Below are 19,281 nucleotides of genomic sequence, written 5' to 3' on the forward strand. Positions count from 1 at the left end.
TAGTCCAGCCCTTTCCAGCCACTGATAGGATTTCCCAATGTCATCCACCTCAGCTATCTGTCGAGGGTACATCCCATGCAGGGGCTTGTCTTGCCATGGCACTTCCTCTGCTTGAACTTCCTCCCATGTCTGCTGCTGCCTCAGGTATTCTCTCAGCAGCTCATCTTTGGGTGCCACCTTACTGATGTACTCCTGGATGCTCTGGGTTTCATCCAGGACAGTGGCTTTGTCAAAGTGTGTGTGTGTGTGTGTGTGTGTGTGTGTGTATTTCAAGTCTTTTACTTGGTAATTTATCTTTTACTTGATAATTTACTTCTGCACCAACATCAGATTCTATGAGCCCAGCATTCTGCAATATGCACAAAACTGTGGCTCCAATATGGTCCCAGGTTTGTGTTTTAAAAAGTGCATTCCCTTCTTGCAAACAATGATGTGTGTATTCATAATAATATAATAGGTCCTAGTTGTAATTATGAGGTTCTAGTATATGACAGTCCAAAAACATATCTTTGCAGTTTGGGCACCACATTCTGGTGGATCTGTGAGCAAGACTCCCCGTGTTTCTTAGCATTGCCACCTTGCTCGTTTACCTGCCCCTTTCCGTTAGATCCACCACCCATCAGTACCAGAAAAGCAAGGGCAAGGCTGGTGGAATTTCCTGCCTGAATCTTGTAAAAGCAATGACCAGTAGCCAGGAGGAGAGGAGAGGGGCAGAAGATTATGGGAATCGGTAGTGGGTCCTTGGTTCAACTTTGGTCTTTCTAGTGTGCCCCCAAATTTCACCCTATGGTCTGCTCAGTGTTTATGTCTTTTCCATGTAATGGAAGTACATAATCTAAATGTGTTGCTACTTTCTCACCAGAGGTGTCTCAGACAGTGTGTGTGTGTGTGGGGGGGGGGTCTTCACTTTCCCACTCTCAAACTCAGGGTTTTTGTGCAGCCAACCCTTATTTTAAATACTTTTCTTGAAATTGCCATACCTAGAAAGGCCAGACAACATAAAAGGATCAGTAGGCAGGTTACAGTGATCCAGATGATCCTGCTGGGACTAGGCAAGGACTCAGCTGCAGAGATAAAACAAGGAGATCACAGCATTCATATTATGATGGGAGAAAAGGGTAGAGCGCATTTCAAGTTTCAGAGGAGGAGAGCAATCTCTTGTAACCTGTTTCCCATGAAATAGCTATATATATTGCTAAGCATCTTGGCTCAAAGTCTTGGGCACTCCTCCACATCTCCAGGTGCCTATGGGCCTCTGCATGTCCATCTCCAACCTCTCTGCCCATCCTTGGCATCAGCTTCCTGCCATCCTCTCATAGGCCTTTCCTCTGAAGTTTTAATTAAAATTAAAACAGGGGAAAGGACATTTCCCTCCCTACAAGAACCAGCCCATTCCTTCTCATCTCTGCAGCCAACATTCCTATGTCCTCCCATAGGTTTTGAATGTTTGAAGGCCACAATATGGCATTACAACACTCAGGAGGGTGTGTGTGTGTGTGTGTGTGTGTGTGTGTGTGTAAGCATTTGAGAGATGATAAAACAGCAGAATGGGGAGTATAGCTTTTGTAAAAGGGGAAATGGAGAGTATAGGGACTTTTGATTACAGAACAGAAACTAGTTCTCTTTCTTTTCCTGAAAGAAAGGAAGCCACAAAGAAAGTAACAGCTAGTGACCAGACAGACTCTTAAGATGCTCAGAGCTGAAATGAGGAATTAATGTTCCTTCTCTTGCGGGCTTTGATGTAAAGCTGGAAGAAGGGGAAAGTCCAGGCTGGAACCCTGTTTTAGTCACTGTTCTTCTACTTAATAATTTTGGAAGCCAGGGCTAGTTTAAATGTCAGGATGAGAGATGACATGGATGGTTGGAGATGGGTATCAGCAGAGGACAAGCAGCTTCACAGCACAGGACTGATGGAGATTGGGGGGACAAGAGAAGAGGAGTGAAAATGTTCCTCAAGAGGTTGGGGGGGCTACTCCCCACCTTCCCTTTCATCTGATGCTAGCCTCCCTCTATCTCCAACTGGATCGGATTCTGTGTCAAATAAAAGCTGCAAGAAACATTACAGCAAATATAAGGAGGTTCTTTCATTCACAAGAGAGGACAGAAAGAAAGGAGGTGGGGGGGGGAGATGTCATAGAATCTCTGATAAGTTTGCTTTGAGAAGTTACAGAATAGAATTCTTAGGTTGCCAAGTCATGATAATAATCCTTTTAATATGCAGACTTCCCAATCTCTTCTCTGAAACGTAATCCCTTCAACTTCATCCCTAGTAGAAAGCTTAAGCATAGCATTCTCCAATCTGATGCCCTCTAGAGGTGTTGGGACTACAGCTTCCAAAATTCCCAGCCAGCATGACCAACAGAGAGCAGCAAGTTGGAGAAAGCTGCATAAATATCTATGAATGAATTTGCTCCCATTCATATTAATCCCTTGTCCCTCCTTCTAGTCTTTCTTGCCTCACTGCACCTAAATTTAGGGCAATCTTTTGTGTATACTACAGTGCAAAATTTGTAGGGCATCCTATAAATAAGAAGTCTACGTGGCCTATTCTTTGTCCAGATGTCTTCAGTTTTGCAAATGAAAAGTTTATTTGTATGTCTTCTCTATCTCAAGAGGGTCATTCCCTGGGTATCCTTCAAGGAGGAAAAGAGTATCCAAACCTTCTAGCTTCACAATGGAAAAGTGACCATTTCCTTCCATGTTTTATTGTTCTACCAACCTAATTACTTTTAGCAAAGCTAGACTATTGAAGGACCAGGGAGAATGAGCTACAGGCCTCCTCAGCCACAAAGCTCTCTGGATGCCTGGGACTAATGGCCATCTGTTAGAAACACTAGATAGTGTTTCTCAACCTTGGCAACTTTAAGATGTGTGGACTTCAACTCCCAGAATTCCCCAGCCAGCTGGCTGGGGAATTCTGGGAATTGAAGTCCACACATCTTAAAATTGCCAAGGTTGAGAAACACTCCACTAGAAGGAAAGACAGTGGATTGAGTGGGATGTGTGGAATCATTACTTCTAGCATCCTTTGGAGGAAGAGTGGCAGGAAGAGTAGTTATATCTACTATATAACAGACAAATAAATGCATTACTCAGATCTTTCTGCTTCTTTATGTAAATAGTATTATTTACTATTTATTGAATAGCTAGGCCGGAAGGCATCAAGTCAAGCTGCAGTTAAAAAGAAACAAGTACAGGCCCTTTTCCCTTTGTCAGTTGGCAACTTCAAGACCACAAAGACACCCTGCCCTCAAGAAGCCCCTTATTTCCCCTTGTTTTTCTCCTTTTGATCTGCTGCTGCTCCTAAGGGTAGGAGAGAAGGAAGATGTCCTGGGAGACCAACAGCCTGCCGTGTAATATGCCATTTCTCTGGTCTGGTTCTCCTCAAAGATATCAGAATTACAAGTCCACCATCTCCAGCTGGGATTTCTGAGAATTGTCTCTTGATATCCAAGATGGAGCCAGGTGAGGAAGGTGGGTTTAAGCAGACTTGAATCAAACTGATGTTTTTTAAGGGAGACCTGCTCAAATTAAGGGTGCTTCCAGATAGACAATTATCAAAAGAAACCACTTCTGTTTTTCTTTCCACTCCTGAATAGATTTAAGGAAGAAGGAAAATAGAAAACAAGTGGTGGGAAAGCATGTCAAGGTTATTATTAATAAGGTTATTATTTATTAGTAATTAATAAAGTTATTATTATTATTATTTATTAAATTTCTCACCCGCCCATCCCCCCCAGTGGGGGAACTCTGGGCGACTCACACCGAACATTAAAAACATAAATATATATAAATACATAAAACATCAATTTAAAAACATTTCTAAAAAAGGGAAAAGAGAGTCCAAGAAAATGAAAAATCTGAGGCTGAAGACGGGAGGCCTCTATGGAGGCCTTATTTATTATTTAGAGCCTTTGAAAAATTCTAGTTGGGCAAAAGCTTCATCTGAAAAGCACCCTAAATTTGAATATTCCTGAGGGAATAATCTAGAGAAGGAACAAACCAAGGATTGAATCCAAGGGTCCCATAAGAAATCTGATATGAAGCAGAGAGAAGTGCCTGCCTCTAATGATCAAGTTCAGGTGTATAAAATTGTATTTGTTGCCAGAAGAGAGGAAGGGGACTTTTCTGCCTCAGCTGCTTTTTTTTAAAGATTCTTTTTTATCCTGTCTTTGTTATTTTTATAACTCAAGGTGGTGAACATACCTAATACTCCTTCTGCCTCCTATTTTCCTCAGAACAACAACCCTGTGAGGTGGGTTGGGCTGAGAGGGAGTGACTGGCCCAAAGTCACCCAGCTGGCTTTCATGCCTAAGGTGGGACTAGAACTCGCCCTCTTCTGGTTTCTAGCCTGGTGCCTTCACCACTAGACCAAACTGGCGCTCAGAAAAGTTTAAATTCAATTTTAAAATCTTAGTTGGACCTTGCATTTTATATGTAGGGAAAATGTGAACACCCACTAGACCATAACCTCCTGGCCAGTATGTCCACATGCTTTTAAACTAATTTAGTTAAAATATTTGTATCCTCCTTTTTAAACTTAAGACAGCCCTCAAACTGTTGCACTGTTAAAAATCAAAACTCACTGTCATTTTTCACACTTTACATTTTTAGCTGTAGGTTCAGGAATTACAGATCATCTGCATCTAATTAATGCATGTGTGAAGTGGCCTGTTGTAATTTATGGCTGCAGGACTCAAAATGAGAATGTTTGCTCCTATCCTGCCTACCAGCAGATCCCATTGTATGGGATCTGGGAAAGCAAGAAATCAAATCCACGCTACTCTCTCTTCCCTGCCAGCTAACATATAGGTCTCCAGTGGGCTTAGCCCATTTCTTGAAGGGGACATTTTATGGTTTGGCATGGGAGCAATAATAATCCCATGGACCTGAAACCTCTCATGTGAGCAAGCAGCGTCTCCTCTATCAGTGGGCAGTTATCAGCCTGACTCAGAGATCTGGCGTAGGCTTTCTGTGCATCCTCAAGGTCTCTCCGGAGTAAGCGCGCTTCTCCAAGAAGACTCTCCCCACCCACCTGTCCACTGACACCCAGCTCTGCACCTCTTGGTGAGATTACAGGAAGGCAAAATCAAGGACTCTCCTGATTTGCAGGGCAAGGAGGGGAGGCATAGATGAAAACACAAAGAAGAAAGAAATGTGAAAGAGCGTCTGCATACTGCTGGAGCGGGGGCAGGGGGGGACATGAGGATTCTTAGATCCTTGGTTTCCCTGTCACCTTAATTGTTTTGCTGTGTCTTCTGCTTGCAACCCATAAATCCTCCGCCACCCTTCCCCTGCCCCATCCCACTCAGCATTTCCTTGCTGACCCCGACCCCCAACTTCTTACCCTGTCGCTTCCCAGGCTCAGCATAGCTGATGTTAGCGTTACACAGGTCAGAGCGGCACCTACAGGACAAGGTGATGGCCGTGGAAGAGCGAAACTCACAAGCTGAAGAATCACAGGCTTCCTTTTCACTAATCCAGCAACCTGGGTGGGGTGGGGTGGGGTGGAGAAGGAAGTGAGGAGAGGACGGAATTCAGGAGGACAACGTTCATGAGAACTTCTCTACAAGGACTAAAAACTTGCCCTAGTAAGGAAAAGAATGCATGGGATTTGATGTGTTTTTTTCCTGAATCCCAATTTCTTAATTTATTCAGCCTTCTGATTGTTGAAACATGTTGGTAGAGAGTAACAATACCCTCATGTCCTCCCCAAATGTTATTATTTAATAATTCATAACCCTTCTTTATTCATTGCCACCTTTTATTTCATTCTTCACTGTAGTTGCAGGAAGCACTGTGTTTGTAACATTACAGTATTTTTCATGAGAAGTTAAAGATACTTTTAATTTGTCACAGGCACTCTCAGGACCTCAAGATCAGAGGACTGTCCAAATCTTAAGCCTTGCATGAAATATGCACACAGGAACATATTTGTTTAGGAAGGGGACTGGGGCAAAGAGGATTGGCTGTGGCCCATCCTTTTATTGCAAAAACATACATACCTACATATATTTTGGAGAGCCAGTTTGGTGTCATGGTGAAGGCACCAGGCTAGAAACTGGGAGACCGTGAGTTCTAGCCCTGCCTTAAGCACAAAGCCAGCTGGAGGACCTTGGGCCAGTCCCTCTCTCTCAGCCCCAGGAAGCAGGCAAGGGCAAGCCACTTCTGAAAAACCTTGCCGAGAAAACTGCAGGGACTGATCCAGGCAGTTGCCAGGAGTCAACCATGACTCAAAGGCACAAATACACATACATTTTACTGGCCTCAAATGCCACTGCAATCATGCCTGACTCTTGAGTGGATTACAGATCTCCAAAGCAGCAATAAGAAGTATACATAAACAGCAAAATAATAAAATAACAATCTAATAAATTACATACCATATCCCTAATGTTATAATTAGGAAACTGCCAGCCAAGATTATGCAAAGTTATAGACAGTCATATTATCATTCCCACTTTTGAGTTTCTGGAACACAATAGGCTACAAATCTACCTTAAAAATATAATTCCTAGTTCAATATGCCCCCCCCCCCCAACAAAAAATTCAGAATCTTTGGGAGCTTCCTGTGAAAGTATGAGATGTACAATTGCTGTACCTCATTCATGGAAGTTTATGGCAGAGAGGCCCAGACAGCAGCTTCATCTGCTACTTTGTTACTTTCCTGTGTTTTCCCACTGCTTCTTGCACATTTATCCTTTCCGTTAAGGAGGATAAAATTGAACAATGCACAATCCTCTTATGACTGTACCTCCCCTCTCCACGTCTGGAAGTGTCCCTTAGCTTATTCCACTGTCAGAAGTATGGAAAAAGCCACATTAATGCCACAGTCCCATGGGAGGGGGGAAATACCATAGATGCAGGATGCTGGTGGCCCAGCCTCACATTAAAACAAATCCCTCAGACCCCATGCCACATCCCATTAAAAAATGGATAGGATTGGACTGTATTTCTTACTACAACTATGTTGTAGTTGATGCATTACTGTATTTTCATTCAACAGGCAGAATACTGAGGCTGAAAGAGAGAGAGAGAGAGAGAAAGAAATATACTCAAGGCCACTTCGGGGAGTTCATGGCTCTGCCAGAATTTGAGCTTAGCTGTCTGGGTTGAACCAAGAATCAGCTGCAAATGGTAAAGTTTAAGATCTGGTTTCCACAATTCATTCCTCCCCCCTCCCCCAAAGTCATCCTCTTGGAATCTGGGATCCTTCCCAAATATGTAGAAAAAATAGAAGGTGGGAGCACGGCGTACGCCACCTTGAGCTCCTGAATGAAAGCCAGGATATAAATCTAATAAATAAATCAAAAGATCAGCCTTCCACCATGCGGTCATATCCATATGCATTGGATCGTGATATTAGTCATCCCAACTGAGACTGATCTGGCTGGCAATGATGGGAGTTATAGTCCCAACACTCCAGGCCACAAAATAATAGATTTTGCTTATTGACCCAGAGCCCGTGTGCTAGTGCCTGATTCTTCCTCTGTGCTTGGAGACCACACTATATGTTTGTACGAGAGAGATTTCTATCAGACGTTGGCGGTTTGCCCCAAAACAATGCTCTGGGAGAAGCCTCATACCAAGAAGAATCACTCAGTGGAACATCGACAGACGTTTTCCAGCCGAAGATGCCTTGCTCTCCCATTCCTCTTCACATGACCTTGACCTCGGTCAGTATCCCTGCTTCCAAGCCAGATGCTCTCCTTAAGCCCTCTGCTTCTCTCAAGGCAATGGCATTGTGTGGAGTCAGACTTAGAGATCCTTGGGGGAATCCTAGCCTAATTGGTGAAAGGAATCCTATGGTGGAAAGTAGAGTGTGGGTCTTGAAATGGGAAGGTCAGCAAATGCTGGGCTCTCCCCCTTGAGCCTCTGGTAGCCCAGGGTAAGTGGGGCTGCTAGACAAAGAAGGCAGGAGCTGGTGTTTTTGCTACACACTTGCATAGTGTGCACTCTGGCCTTATCTTCCTTGCTGCTCTCCATGGTAACTGCAGCTCCCGGGAGGGCTTCAGCATGGAGAACAGAGGAAGCAGTGGCTATCTCTGTAAGAAGAGCCCATTTGCAGCCTTTTCTCAGGCAGGGTTGGGGCCAAAAATAGACTGGAATGTACTGCGCAGAGATCTCGATGACTTGCAGGAGATGTGCAAGCGGTTTGGTTTTCAGTTTAACTCAAAATCTTTCCCTGGTTGCTGAAATGAAGAGAACTTCTTGGCGGGGGGGGGGGGGGGAAGGGTTAAGGGGAGGGGAAAAATCAGGAACGAATATTTGGGTGAAAAGGCTGAGAGTTTTGCCCTAGCTATTGTAAGAGAGTCCTGAACAGAGCATATGCACATACTCACTGTTTAATGTGTTTATCTGTTATAATATGTTTATCCCATTGTTTATCTCAGTGCATATTTGCTCACTGAGATACTAGTCAAACACTCAGTCCTAAGTACTGGATCTTGGGGATTTAAGATTGGAGATTTTGTTTTGTTTTTTAAAGATCCTCCTTTAAAGCCTGGATCTAAGGCGAGAACAACCTTCTTCAGTCTGCTGCTTTGCAGGTATTTTGGTCTATAATTTCCAAAATCCACAGTCGTCTTTGGCTGAGAATTATAGTCCAACATGTTTATTGGGGAACACATTTCTAGAGATGCAAACACCCCCTCTATTTCCTGATCTGTCTTTCTCTCCTTCAGAGTGTTACAGGGTTGGGTGAGACCAGATCAAATCAACAGAAACTCAAGAGAAGCAGATTCAAATCCTCACTCAGCTATGAAACTAACTGAGTGAACTTCAGCCAACCAGTCAATATTTCTTAGCCTATCTTCTTAACCTACCTCAAGGGTTGTTAGGAGGAGAAAATGAAGTACTCAGAAGACCTTCTGCCAAACTGAGTTCCTTTAAGGTTGAATAGCAATGCAACAAATAAACTCTCCAAATAATCCCACCATATCTAACATTACATACTATGATTTGTGTACTGCTTGGTGAGAAACTTCAGTATCTGAGATGCAAGATAATAAAAAAGTGGCCACCTAGGAAATACAAGGTGTATTTATAACCCAATGTATCTCTTAGGTTTAGGGAGGGTGAGTTCAAGCAAGCAGAAGGATAAACCAACCAATGGAAAAGGTTCCATTTGTTTTTGGCATGCATTTGCAATGGATCAACATTCAATTGATCTGGAAAAAAAAAAGTGGACCCTGCACCTGTGGGAAAAACTCCAGGAAGAAAAAAAATATTTGCAAAGGTAAGCAATTTCTTGATGACTACAAATATCAAGGGAAGAATATACATTTGGGTGAGGCAGCCCAAAGTTTCCTATCTCCTTACTTCCTACCCAATAGGAGCAAGAGGTATAGTTCGGCCATTCAGCTGAGAATCATCCAGAGATGAGACATCAGTTGATCAAAATGCATGTTCAGATCAATCCTTAGAATCCACCCCCACTCATATAGTGCCTTTTAATTTGATGCATGTCAGTCAAAGAACCACAGAAATAGTAGTTGCATCTCCAGTTTTTCCTTCTATGCTCCATCTCCATTTCCAATATTTGCTAGTATTGTTGGTTAGTAATATTTTGGGGTGGAGAACTCCACTTGAAGAACATAGCATGTACTTTATGATCTGTTTTATGGCAAAAAGTACAAGATCCTGAAATCCATACTTTTGAATCCCTACACAGCAGCACATGACAGAATTATATCCCTGAGTCATGTATTCCTACATTAAAAAATCTCACCAACCTTTATTAGCCAGAATCAGAAAACTTACAAAGTACTTGCTGATATTCTGCTTCTGTTTCACCCTCACTCCCCAGGGAAGACTCCCTAGTTGCATCTGCCATTTGGTCCTCACCTTGCACCTTGGCTTGAAGTTGTCCTTGGTTCAGGTTCCAGATGCCAAAACAGCACTGATTGTGAGGGCACTGGATTGTGCCATTACGACCATCTTCCAAGATTAAGCCTCGGAGGTGCTCCAGTCCCTCAGTCAGAGCATTGGATCCATAGGAGACACAGCTACGGTTTTTACTCAGTGCATCCATATACCGATTTTGCTGCCCCAGCATAAAAAGCCAAAGGAGAAAGCTGTTGGACCCCATCTACTTTCCAGCAGCACCTGGTCTGGGTATGTGAACCCAGCTTGCCCGCCTTGGTGTCTCTCCTCCAGGCCCAGGTGGGAAGGACTTGGCAGGCTCCAGTGTGTAGGATGGGGCTGACTCCTGTCAGCTAGTGACCGCAAGCGAGCAGGGGAGGGAGGCAATGAATGTAGTCAAGGAAGGACAAGATGAACCTCTACTAGATCTGTCTTTATTCCTATGTTTCTGAGACACCATAGAAAGAAAGAAAGAAAAAATCACCTCCCACAAGACAGCTGCATTCATCTTAGAAAAACAACTCCCCTGCAAACTCAAGGAGGGAATTTGAGATGCCCTAGGCCAGGATATCAACTATATAGGCCAAGGGCATCATTTCAGGTTTAGATACACATGTGAATGATGCTGGTGGGAGGGAGGCAGGCAGGCAGGCAGTATAATGTTTGGAAGTGGTTATCAGCAAACTTTAAAGCCCACTTAGATATGTTTAATATTAACCCATATGTTACACATTGCATGTTTATAAGACTAGTATTTGGAGGGGAAGGAGTATCATAAAAACCATAGAAGTATTATCAGTATGGAACAATCAACCTCCCATACAGTGTATCTTGGTTATCCATGCCTAGTATATGTAATTGTTTAGATTTGTAGAACCATCTAATTAGCTAGAAATATGGATGACCCTGAGAAAGAACCTAGCTGGCCTGAAACACTGGTTAGGGTTGCAGATGTGTCCCCCTCCCACCTTGTTAAATAGCGTTCCAGCCACAGGCATGCTTCAGCACTACAATAATATTGCACATTTCCATCCCATTCTTTCTCACATTTTTTTCTATTCTATTTTCTAAATCTGGGAAAGAAAGGACCCAGAGGACCTTGTGCAGAGGACACTGGGGTCACCTTCCTATATTTTCAGTTCTAGGAATTTCAGTAAGCAAGGCAAGGAAGGAGCCTACCTGAAAATTTTGAGACCTGGTATCAGTCATAGCAGACCATTCTGAGCTATTTGGCCTATAGGCCAACTCAGCCCAGCTGCATATACGCATGCTTTCACAGGTAACACAGGTTACTTGGGAAGGGAATTTAGGTTTTTCAACTCCAAGTTGAATACTGTATCACCTGCTAAGGGAAGAAGTGTAGGCTAGGGTAGTGTTTACCTGGAGGCTAGATATCCTAGCGTCTGCCACAAATGCTGGCACTACAACTCCCAGAATTCTCTACCATTGTAGAATTTGGAAGATGTAGTTGCAGCCTATCTGGAGGATACCAGGTTGGAGGAGGCTGATCTGGGGAACTGAGGCACAAGGCCAATTGTGGCCCTAATCCAATTACTTTCTCACAAGCTTCAGCTCATTTGCTATATATATAAAACAGGAATCCCTCTGTGTATGTATAAAACTCTCTCCAAAGGGCAGATAGGGAAAAAAATAGGTACACCACACAAATGGACAGAGAATATATTGACTATTTTATTACTGTGAAAAGCCAGTTTCAGTATTTAACTACTGTAGAGAGAGATGAATGTTCCTGTATCACTTACCCATTAGAGTCAGAGCAAAGTTTCAGGTGATGTGGAGAAAAATCTATTTCCATGGTCAGCTGCTACACGTGACTGGCTGTGTACGTGAGTACAGCTACAATGTGAAGACAAACATCTTGTAACGGACAGGTTACTAAAGAGATTACAATTTCAGTGGGTGTCTGGTTGCAAGCACTAGCCTCGAACCATGCACTGCTGTGATGCAACAGACAGAACGGACACTGGTGTAAAAAGAGAAACTATTTTTATACCGTTCATAAATAAATAAATAAGCTGCTTTTCTGGCATTGGAATATGTCCTGTGGCAACTTTTAAGAAACAAATACAAGTGAAAGGGTAGGGACAGACATTCGTAAAATGTATCAGATGCTTTTCCACTGAAATTCCCAAGATATTTAGAATTTTGTCTGAAGTTTATCAGAATTGCTATGATGGCACGAAACAACATTATTCGTGTGAGGATTTCCCATAAGAACCCAGCTGTATTCCCCAAGCCTGTTTCTCTCCAAGGGGTCTGGAATACAACTCCCCAATTTCCCAGCTAGTTGGCTGTTTGGCTAGGCATCAAGGCTGCTCCTAAGCCTACATTTAAGCCATGGTGGCTAGGGAGTTAAAGTCCAAGATGTCTGAAGAGTAAAAGTACCCACAAAGAAGGCTGATCTATGTCATAATCTGGGAATTGGCCTCTGAGTGGTTTTATCCAAAGCTATGCCTTAGAGTTTGTTTGTCTCAGCTGCCTTGAATGCCCTTTTCCCCTCCAATATTACGCAATGGTTTCTGTAATGTTCCTCATGTTTCCTTTTGGGCTGCTTAAAATACAAACTCACACAAGAGCATAAATGGAGCTGAAGCAGCATTGGCTGGTTGTGTAAACACTTCCGCAGAATGTATTGATTTACCAGCTCCACTTCACGTTACTGTGGCTGGCCATCTCCATGGTTTATCATATTCAGGATGATAAAACAACCTTGCTGTAGTCAAAGCATACTCCTCCCTTTTCAGTTCTCAGCGCCGGCCCTTCCCATGTTTGCCCATATCTGCACGTGTTCAGGAACAATAAACATACCTCAAATATGGACATGGGTGTCTATCAAGAGCAGGCTCCTTTTCTCTTTTCACTAGAATTCCCAAGGTCCCAGGAAGTGGTGTAAAATTACAAAGAAACATCTCAAAATTGCAGTTATGTCAGCTCGGGGGAGCGAAACTGGTCTCCGGATGTTATCATTGCCCACCTGGCCGGAGCTGCTGGTATTGATAATTAATCTAGAAGGCCACAGGTATCCCACTGTAATTAGCTGTTAAATGACCTTGATTATGCTCAAGGGCATTAGCATCTTGTCGGTGGATCAACCCCAAAAGACTGTCAATGAATCCCAGCAAGCAGCAGACAAAAACCCTTTGGAAACTGACCAATGATCTCAAGCTTAATTTCTTCTATCCAAGAATATAGTCTAGACTATAGAATCTATTGTTTTAGTTGCAGTACCCAAGCTACAAGCAGTTACAGGTTTACCCAGAAAAGCCTCAAACAGATTTCGCCCTTTGCTTTGAGTTGAAATTAACACTTCTGCCAAGGGCTTTATCAAACCTTCTCCAAATATCTACAACTGATATTTTTCTACAGATGTTTAAAATACTGGTCCTCACTGTATATACTTTTCTGTCCTAGTTTTTATTCTAGGTTTCCAAAGCTATTCATAGATGAGAAAGGACAGCTCGTTGGGAAAAAAAAGTGGTACAGTAATACAATAACCAAATGCTTTTCTACAGCAACGTAGCAATGCTGCCCTCTTGAGTTAATTGCAGTGTAAAAACAGCCACGTTTGAGTAGGACGCTGTGATCAGATTCATTACAGTATTGAACTGGAAGTCTTACCTGAAGCGTGGTCATAACTTGCTTTTAATCATCATATTAAAAAAAAAATCAAATTGGATTGGATTTGTTTTTATCAGTTTTATCACATGCGAATTATCCCATCACCAAGCCAGGGAAATAGAGAAGTACAGATGTTACGGTGTAGTAAGAGAGCCCTTACTTCCATGTAAAATAACCCAGACTATCTCCGGATAACTACAATAAAAGTGATCTGTTCATATGATCCTGGAGATCTGTTGCCAACTAAAATGGAGTTTGCTGGGAGGGGCAGGGTTGGAGCAACAGTATATTATGATTATGTTGTTTAATAAGCAGAATTATAGATCCAGATTGGCAGGCTGCAGACTTCAACACAGTTGGGGCGGAACATTTGAACATGTTAAAATATAGAATATGCTTTTGTTCCCACAAAAGGAACAGAAATGTCTACGTGTGTTGGAAAAAAGAAACACATGTATTATGTATTTATATGCTGTCAGGCATGGTGTGTCTAGCAAGCACTGAAGATGTCTTCTTTGTCTCTTAGTTCACTGAACAAAAAGCACCCTCAAACCAATTAATTTTCTTTTTGGTTATATACAATTTTGTGGTATTTCCCAAGGGGAAAATTAAAAGAAGCATTGAACAATATAGGTAAGTTTTTCACCTTACTTTGATCCAAAAGAACATTCAGCACTCCATGCAAATTAAGCTCTACCCTACCTGTAAAAACAATACTGAACAGTAATTTGCCCCTAAAATCAAACCAAAGAAAGGCCCTTGGAAAAATATAAAACAGTGGGCGAAAATTTTTAAAGCAATGTTTACATAGCACTTAAGCCAACTGACATGTAACTGTCAATAACATCACAATTGACAGGCATTTAACAAGAAGCAAATAAAGCTTTTAGAATTTAGAGTGGTGCATGGATTCAGAACTAAACAACTCCTTATACTAATTCAAGAATCACAAGTCAAGGCGGAGTATCTCAAAATCCAAAGACACTGTTTGAAACTGTCTAGGAGTCCCAGAACTGGAAGAACAAGGGGGTATAATTAATTCTCCAATGACTCAGTGAAATCTGCCCTTTCTGAATTTTACAGCTACTGACAGAAGGCAGGTATACAGGACATCAAGATGTTCTTCTACTACAGAACAACCCAGGGGCATTCTATAATGAAATGAGCACATTACTCACAGAAAAATTAAGTATTAAATGAGTTTTTGTTTAAATTGCCTAGAGTATAAAGGACTCAAGGTCCAAGTCTTTGAGGACTTACTGAGAATCTGAGAGAACCAGATTTTTTAAACCGGTAAGTTGAGAATCTGGGACCAGAGATTATTGGGGCTTCCCTCTGAAACTGCTGTTTGTCCATAAAAATACAGTCACATAATCAAAAAAGGTTGGAAGGGACCTTGGATTCATCCAGTTCCACTGAACACCCTGCACAGTGCAGAAATCCACTCCATGCATGTGACAATTGGCCATCCAGTTTAAACAAAACCCTCCAGTGAGGTAGAGTCCACCAACTCCCAGCAGACTCTCTTCCAGGGTTGTTTTTTTTAAAATAATATTTTATTGAGATTTTAAAGATAAATATTTAAAAGTTAGAAATGAAAAGGAAAATTTGAAATACAAAATATAAAGAAAAGGAAAAGTGAGGTAAAGTAAAAGAAGGAAAGATATGAAAAATAGATAACTTCCAATCTATCTCTGGTCTTAGAAATAATAAGGCTATCATAAGTGCTAGTTTTTAATACATTAAATAGGAATAATTCTTTGTCTAAACATATTCCATTACAGGACTCTCTTCCAGGGTTGAACAGCTCCTATCGTTAGGTAATTTTTCAAATTGTCCAACTGAAATCCACTTCATTGTAATTTAAACCCGTTGTTTCTTGTCCTGTCTCCAGAAACAACTTGGCCCTGCCTTATGCAGGATAGCCCTTTAGTTACTTGAGTATCACTATAATGTCTCCTCACACTTCTTCCCAGTTAAATATACTCAGCCTCTCCAGCTGTCCTTCATAAGTTATTCTTTCCAGGCCCCTTATTAACTAGATTGCTGTCCTCTGATTTGTCAATGTACTTCCTAAAATGCAGTGCCCAGAACAGGATGCAGTGTTCTAGGCATGGTCCGACTAATGCAGAATAGAGAAGAACGATGACTATTCTTGACTCTGTTGTTTCTGTTGATGCAGCCTAGGATTGCTTGTGCATTTTTTGGAGCTGCATCACACTGCCTAGCTTGTGATCCACAAGGACATCATTTCCTGGGCTCTCTCTCCTTCCCCCACAGGATCCAATTTAAAGCCACCTGGATCACATTTGCAAAGTGCTTTCTAAACGCATTTTTCCCACTTCCCATCTATTGCCAGGAATCTCAGAAGCATGTCCCATTATAAAAGAATCCAAACCATTCCTGATGGCACCAACTGCACAGCCAGTTGTTTGTTTCCAACATTATTCTGTTCCCAAGCTTCTTTGACATTATGGAGTAAAGAAAACACCAGCTGTGCCTCCAACTCCTTCATCCTCCTGCCCAGCACGTCATACTCCTTTCATATATGTTCCCACATGGATCAGAAGAAAGGGATAATGGTCAGTGGGCATCAAGAGTATGTGCCCCAATATAAGATGAAATCAAGAGAACAACTGGCTGCAGAGGGATTTAGTTTTCAATGGTTTTCGTATGCATAGCGAAGAGAAAAATTCAAATCTGATAGGACATTCGGAATTGAGGAACAAAAGACAGAATTTGAAGTTGAATACAAACGATGAGCATGTAATTGCCAAAATGTATAAACTCTTGCTGAAATTTGAAATGAAGGATGAACAAGTGAAAGAGTGTATGACAAAATTTTGGACTAAGAATTTTGGACACAGCATATTGTTGGAACAGTATGAGAACACGTGGTTGAAAGGACTGAAATTCACATTATGTTACAACATAAAAGAGAATTTTTACAAAGTGATGAACTGTTGGTATATGACTCCAGCAAAAATAATCTAGAATGCATAAAGGTATAAATTTATGTTGGAAATGTGGACAACATGAAGGTCATTTTATCATGTTTGACTTGTAAAAAAGCCAGAAAATTTTGGGTTCAAATACATATACTAATACAAAGAATTTCAAAGACTAAGATTCAGCTGAAACCAGAACTTTTTTTGGTTGGGATTAATGGACAGACAACTAGAAAAAAGCCATGAAAGATTATTTTTATGCATGATTACTGCTGCGAGACAACTATATGTGCAGCAACGGAAAGCTTCTGAAATACTCACGATGGAGGAATGGTTGGTGGAGATGGCAGAACTACAGAGATGGCAAAATCAACTTGCTTGCTTAGAGAAAGATCAATTACTACATTTATAGTGACTGGAAATCCCTTATGGACTTTTTGGTGAAAAAAGAAAAAAATAAACCGATGATTTATGGATTTGATGATTAGAAAGGGTAGATTATGGAAAGAAGAAAATTTTGATGTAACCTTAGAGAGGGTAAAACATAAATGTACTTATAACTGCTGTTAAGATCGGAAGCCACTTCTATATTATTCTTTTTCCCCCTTCTTTTCTATCTCTTTTTCATTATTTCTTTTTTCAGTTTTCTATTACTTTTCTCCGTTTCTCTTACCTTTAACTTAAAATCTGTATTGTTTTTATTCTGTGGAAAAACTTCTTTAATAAAATTATATATATATACGTATGTATGTATGTATGTGCCCTGGAAAATAGGACGCTTGACAGACTATTTGGCCAACATATTGCTGTTTCTGTGCCTCAGAGTAGGAAGTGTCCAATCACCATCATCTGCCACTTCCTCCTCTTGGGGGCAGGGGCAGAAATCTTTCCCTTTGCAGGGTGTGTTGAGTCCTCTTCCTCAGTCTCTGAATCTTGTAGCAGCTGCTCTTCATCCAGGAGTCCAGGGAGACCCAGGTATCTATTTTGGAGCTTGAGAGTTCTTCTTGGCAGGCTTTGGCCTTGTGTCCCATTTCCTCCATTCCTTCTGCTTTTCTTCTAACTTCTTGGAGGCTTCTTAATAGTTAGTTAGTTAGTCAGTTGTTTAATTTGTACACCACCTGACTCGCAATGACTCTGGGCGGCTCACAAGTAAAAACATTAAAACCAAAATACAAAAAAAATTATCAAAAATAAAGAATAGACGGCAACGTTGACAGACACCAGACAAGAATGGAAAAAGAAACAGATCCACACAATCCAAAGCGGCTTTGCTCACCATCGCTAAAGGCCTGGGAGAAGGGCCAGGTCTTCAAGCCCCTTCAGAACACCAGAAGGGTGTTTCTTGGTACTGTTGTCCCTCCACCAGCGTTTCCAGTCTTGGATTCATGATTTCTTCATCCTCCTTGATAAACTGGCACATGGGCAGTTTAGTTTCTAGCCTCTTTATCATACCTTCCAGGAGGGCGATCAGCCTATGCTTGCAGCTTGGGTAATTCTTGTCCTCTTCAGGGAGGAAAACAAACCCAGGACTTCTCCCCCCAAGGCACAAAAGTAGCTCCTTCTTTCTGCGTGTTTCTCTGATGAACACTAAAGCAAGTTTTTAAAAAGTGCCTTTCCCTTGACCTCTGGCCTCCTTGTATGCTCTCACTGTCAGCTTGGTCTCTGGGAACTACTCTCCTAACACTACGCTTGAAGCTGCCTCAACCAGGTCAGCAGGAAGCAATGCCTCAATCACACAGAATGGGCCATCAGCAGCATTCAGGAATACAGTACAGCAATCAGTCAGCAGTCTCCCACCCCCCATCGCCCCTTGCCTCTTCCTCTCTCCCCTGCCTTCCTTTCCTGTCCATTTTTATTTATTTATTTATCCAAGTTATATGGCCGTTCATCTCAACAAGTGACTCTGGGGGTGAACAGAGTTAAAATAAAATAAAAACAATTATAAACATTACAGAAGTTAAAATACACAAGTGGCCGAGCAGCAACAACCCAAATCACTAACATAACCAAGAAGTGGATCCCTGCACATGCTCGGGGCCCCAGGGCTAGGCAGAGAACCAGGTCTTCAAGGCCTTGAGAAAGGCCAGCAGAGTCGGGGCCATTCTGATCTCCTGTTTGCTCCATGCTACCATTCACTACCAATCAAGCTACTGAAATATGTGGGTACTTAATACCCCAATGTGAACATATTCAACACCACAAGAAGAAATTAAGTCTACTTCATCTGAATTTCAATTCTAATTCAAATCAATCTGCTATAGACCCAACGAGCAATGGGTAATAATAACATCAGGAACACAGGAAAAGGAATAGCTTAAAAAAAAGATGAATTTATTTCAATAGAGATTTGAAAGTATAACCCCAAAAAGAGCAGAAAAGGAGAGTGAAGGCTTCCAAGAATCAAAATCCCTACACTTTGCTACTACACTTAGAAGAAAATCTGCACCCAAAGAGAGTTATAGAGCCAGTCTGGTATAGTGGTTAAGGCACCAACCTAGAAACCAGGAGACCGTGAATTTTAGTCCCGCAAACAACTTCTGAAATCTTGCCAAGAAAACTGCAGGGACTAATCCAGACAGTCACCAGGAGTCAAAAACTGACTCAAAGGGAAAGACAGAAAGACAGAGAGTTTATAGTTAGGCTGAGAATGACAATAAATGTGGCATAGTGAAGCCTGAAATGAATTATTTCATGACCCTCTGGCATATGCAAGTCTTTACCCATGGACATCTCCTGAGGAGCCAACAGAATTTCAGGCAAATAATTTCCACAGAGCTTTCAAGTACAATACTGCCACCCCATTTCTCCCAAGTTTTGGAACAAAGTAAGG

At 41.8% G+C, this 19,281-nt stretch overlaps 1 protein-coding gene across 3 annotated transcripts in view; it reads right to left on the reverse strand.

Moving 5' to 3' along the window:
- AMHR2 (anti-Mullerian hormone receptor type 2) overlaps positions 1 to 18,243 on the reverse strand; it is a 38,606-nt gene extending 20,363 nt beyond the window's left edge. For 2 of the 3 annotated variants that reach the window (XR_015795683.1, XM_088138039.1), the window contains exons 1-3: positions 9,847 to 18,243; positions 5,348 to 5,488; positions 981 to 1,064 (exon numbers count right to left, since the gene is read on the reverse strand). Coding sequence is in view for 2 of the 3 variants with exons in the window: in XM_088138039.1 (XP_087994165.1) it covers positions 981 to 1,064; positions 5,348 to 5,488; positions 9,847 to 10,090 (469 nt within the window). In the remaining variant the exon portion in view is untranslated. The remainder of the gene's footprint in view (positions 1 to 980; positions 1,065 to 5,347; positions 5,489 to 9,846) is intronic. The other variant, XM_088138038.1, reaches the window with a different exon arrangement.
- Positions 18,244 to 19,281: the final 1,038 nt, after the last annotated feature.

Source organism: Python bivittatus, unplaced genomic scaffold (assembly GCF_059951505.1).
Source record: "Python bivittatus isolate LINGU-HERP-01145 unplaced genomic scaffold, Pbiv_v1 ctg000220_np1212, whole genome shotgun sequence".
Taxonomy (NCBI): Eukaryota; Metazoa; Chordata; class Lepidosauria; order Squamata; family Pythonidae; genus Python; species Python bivittatus.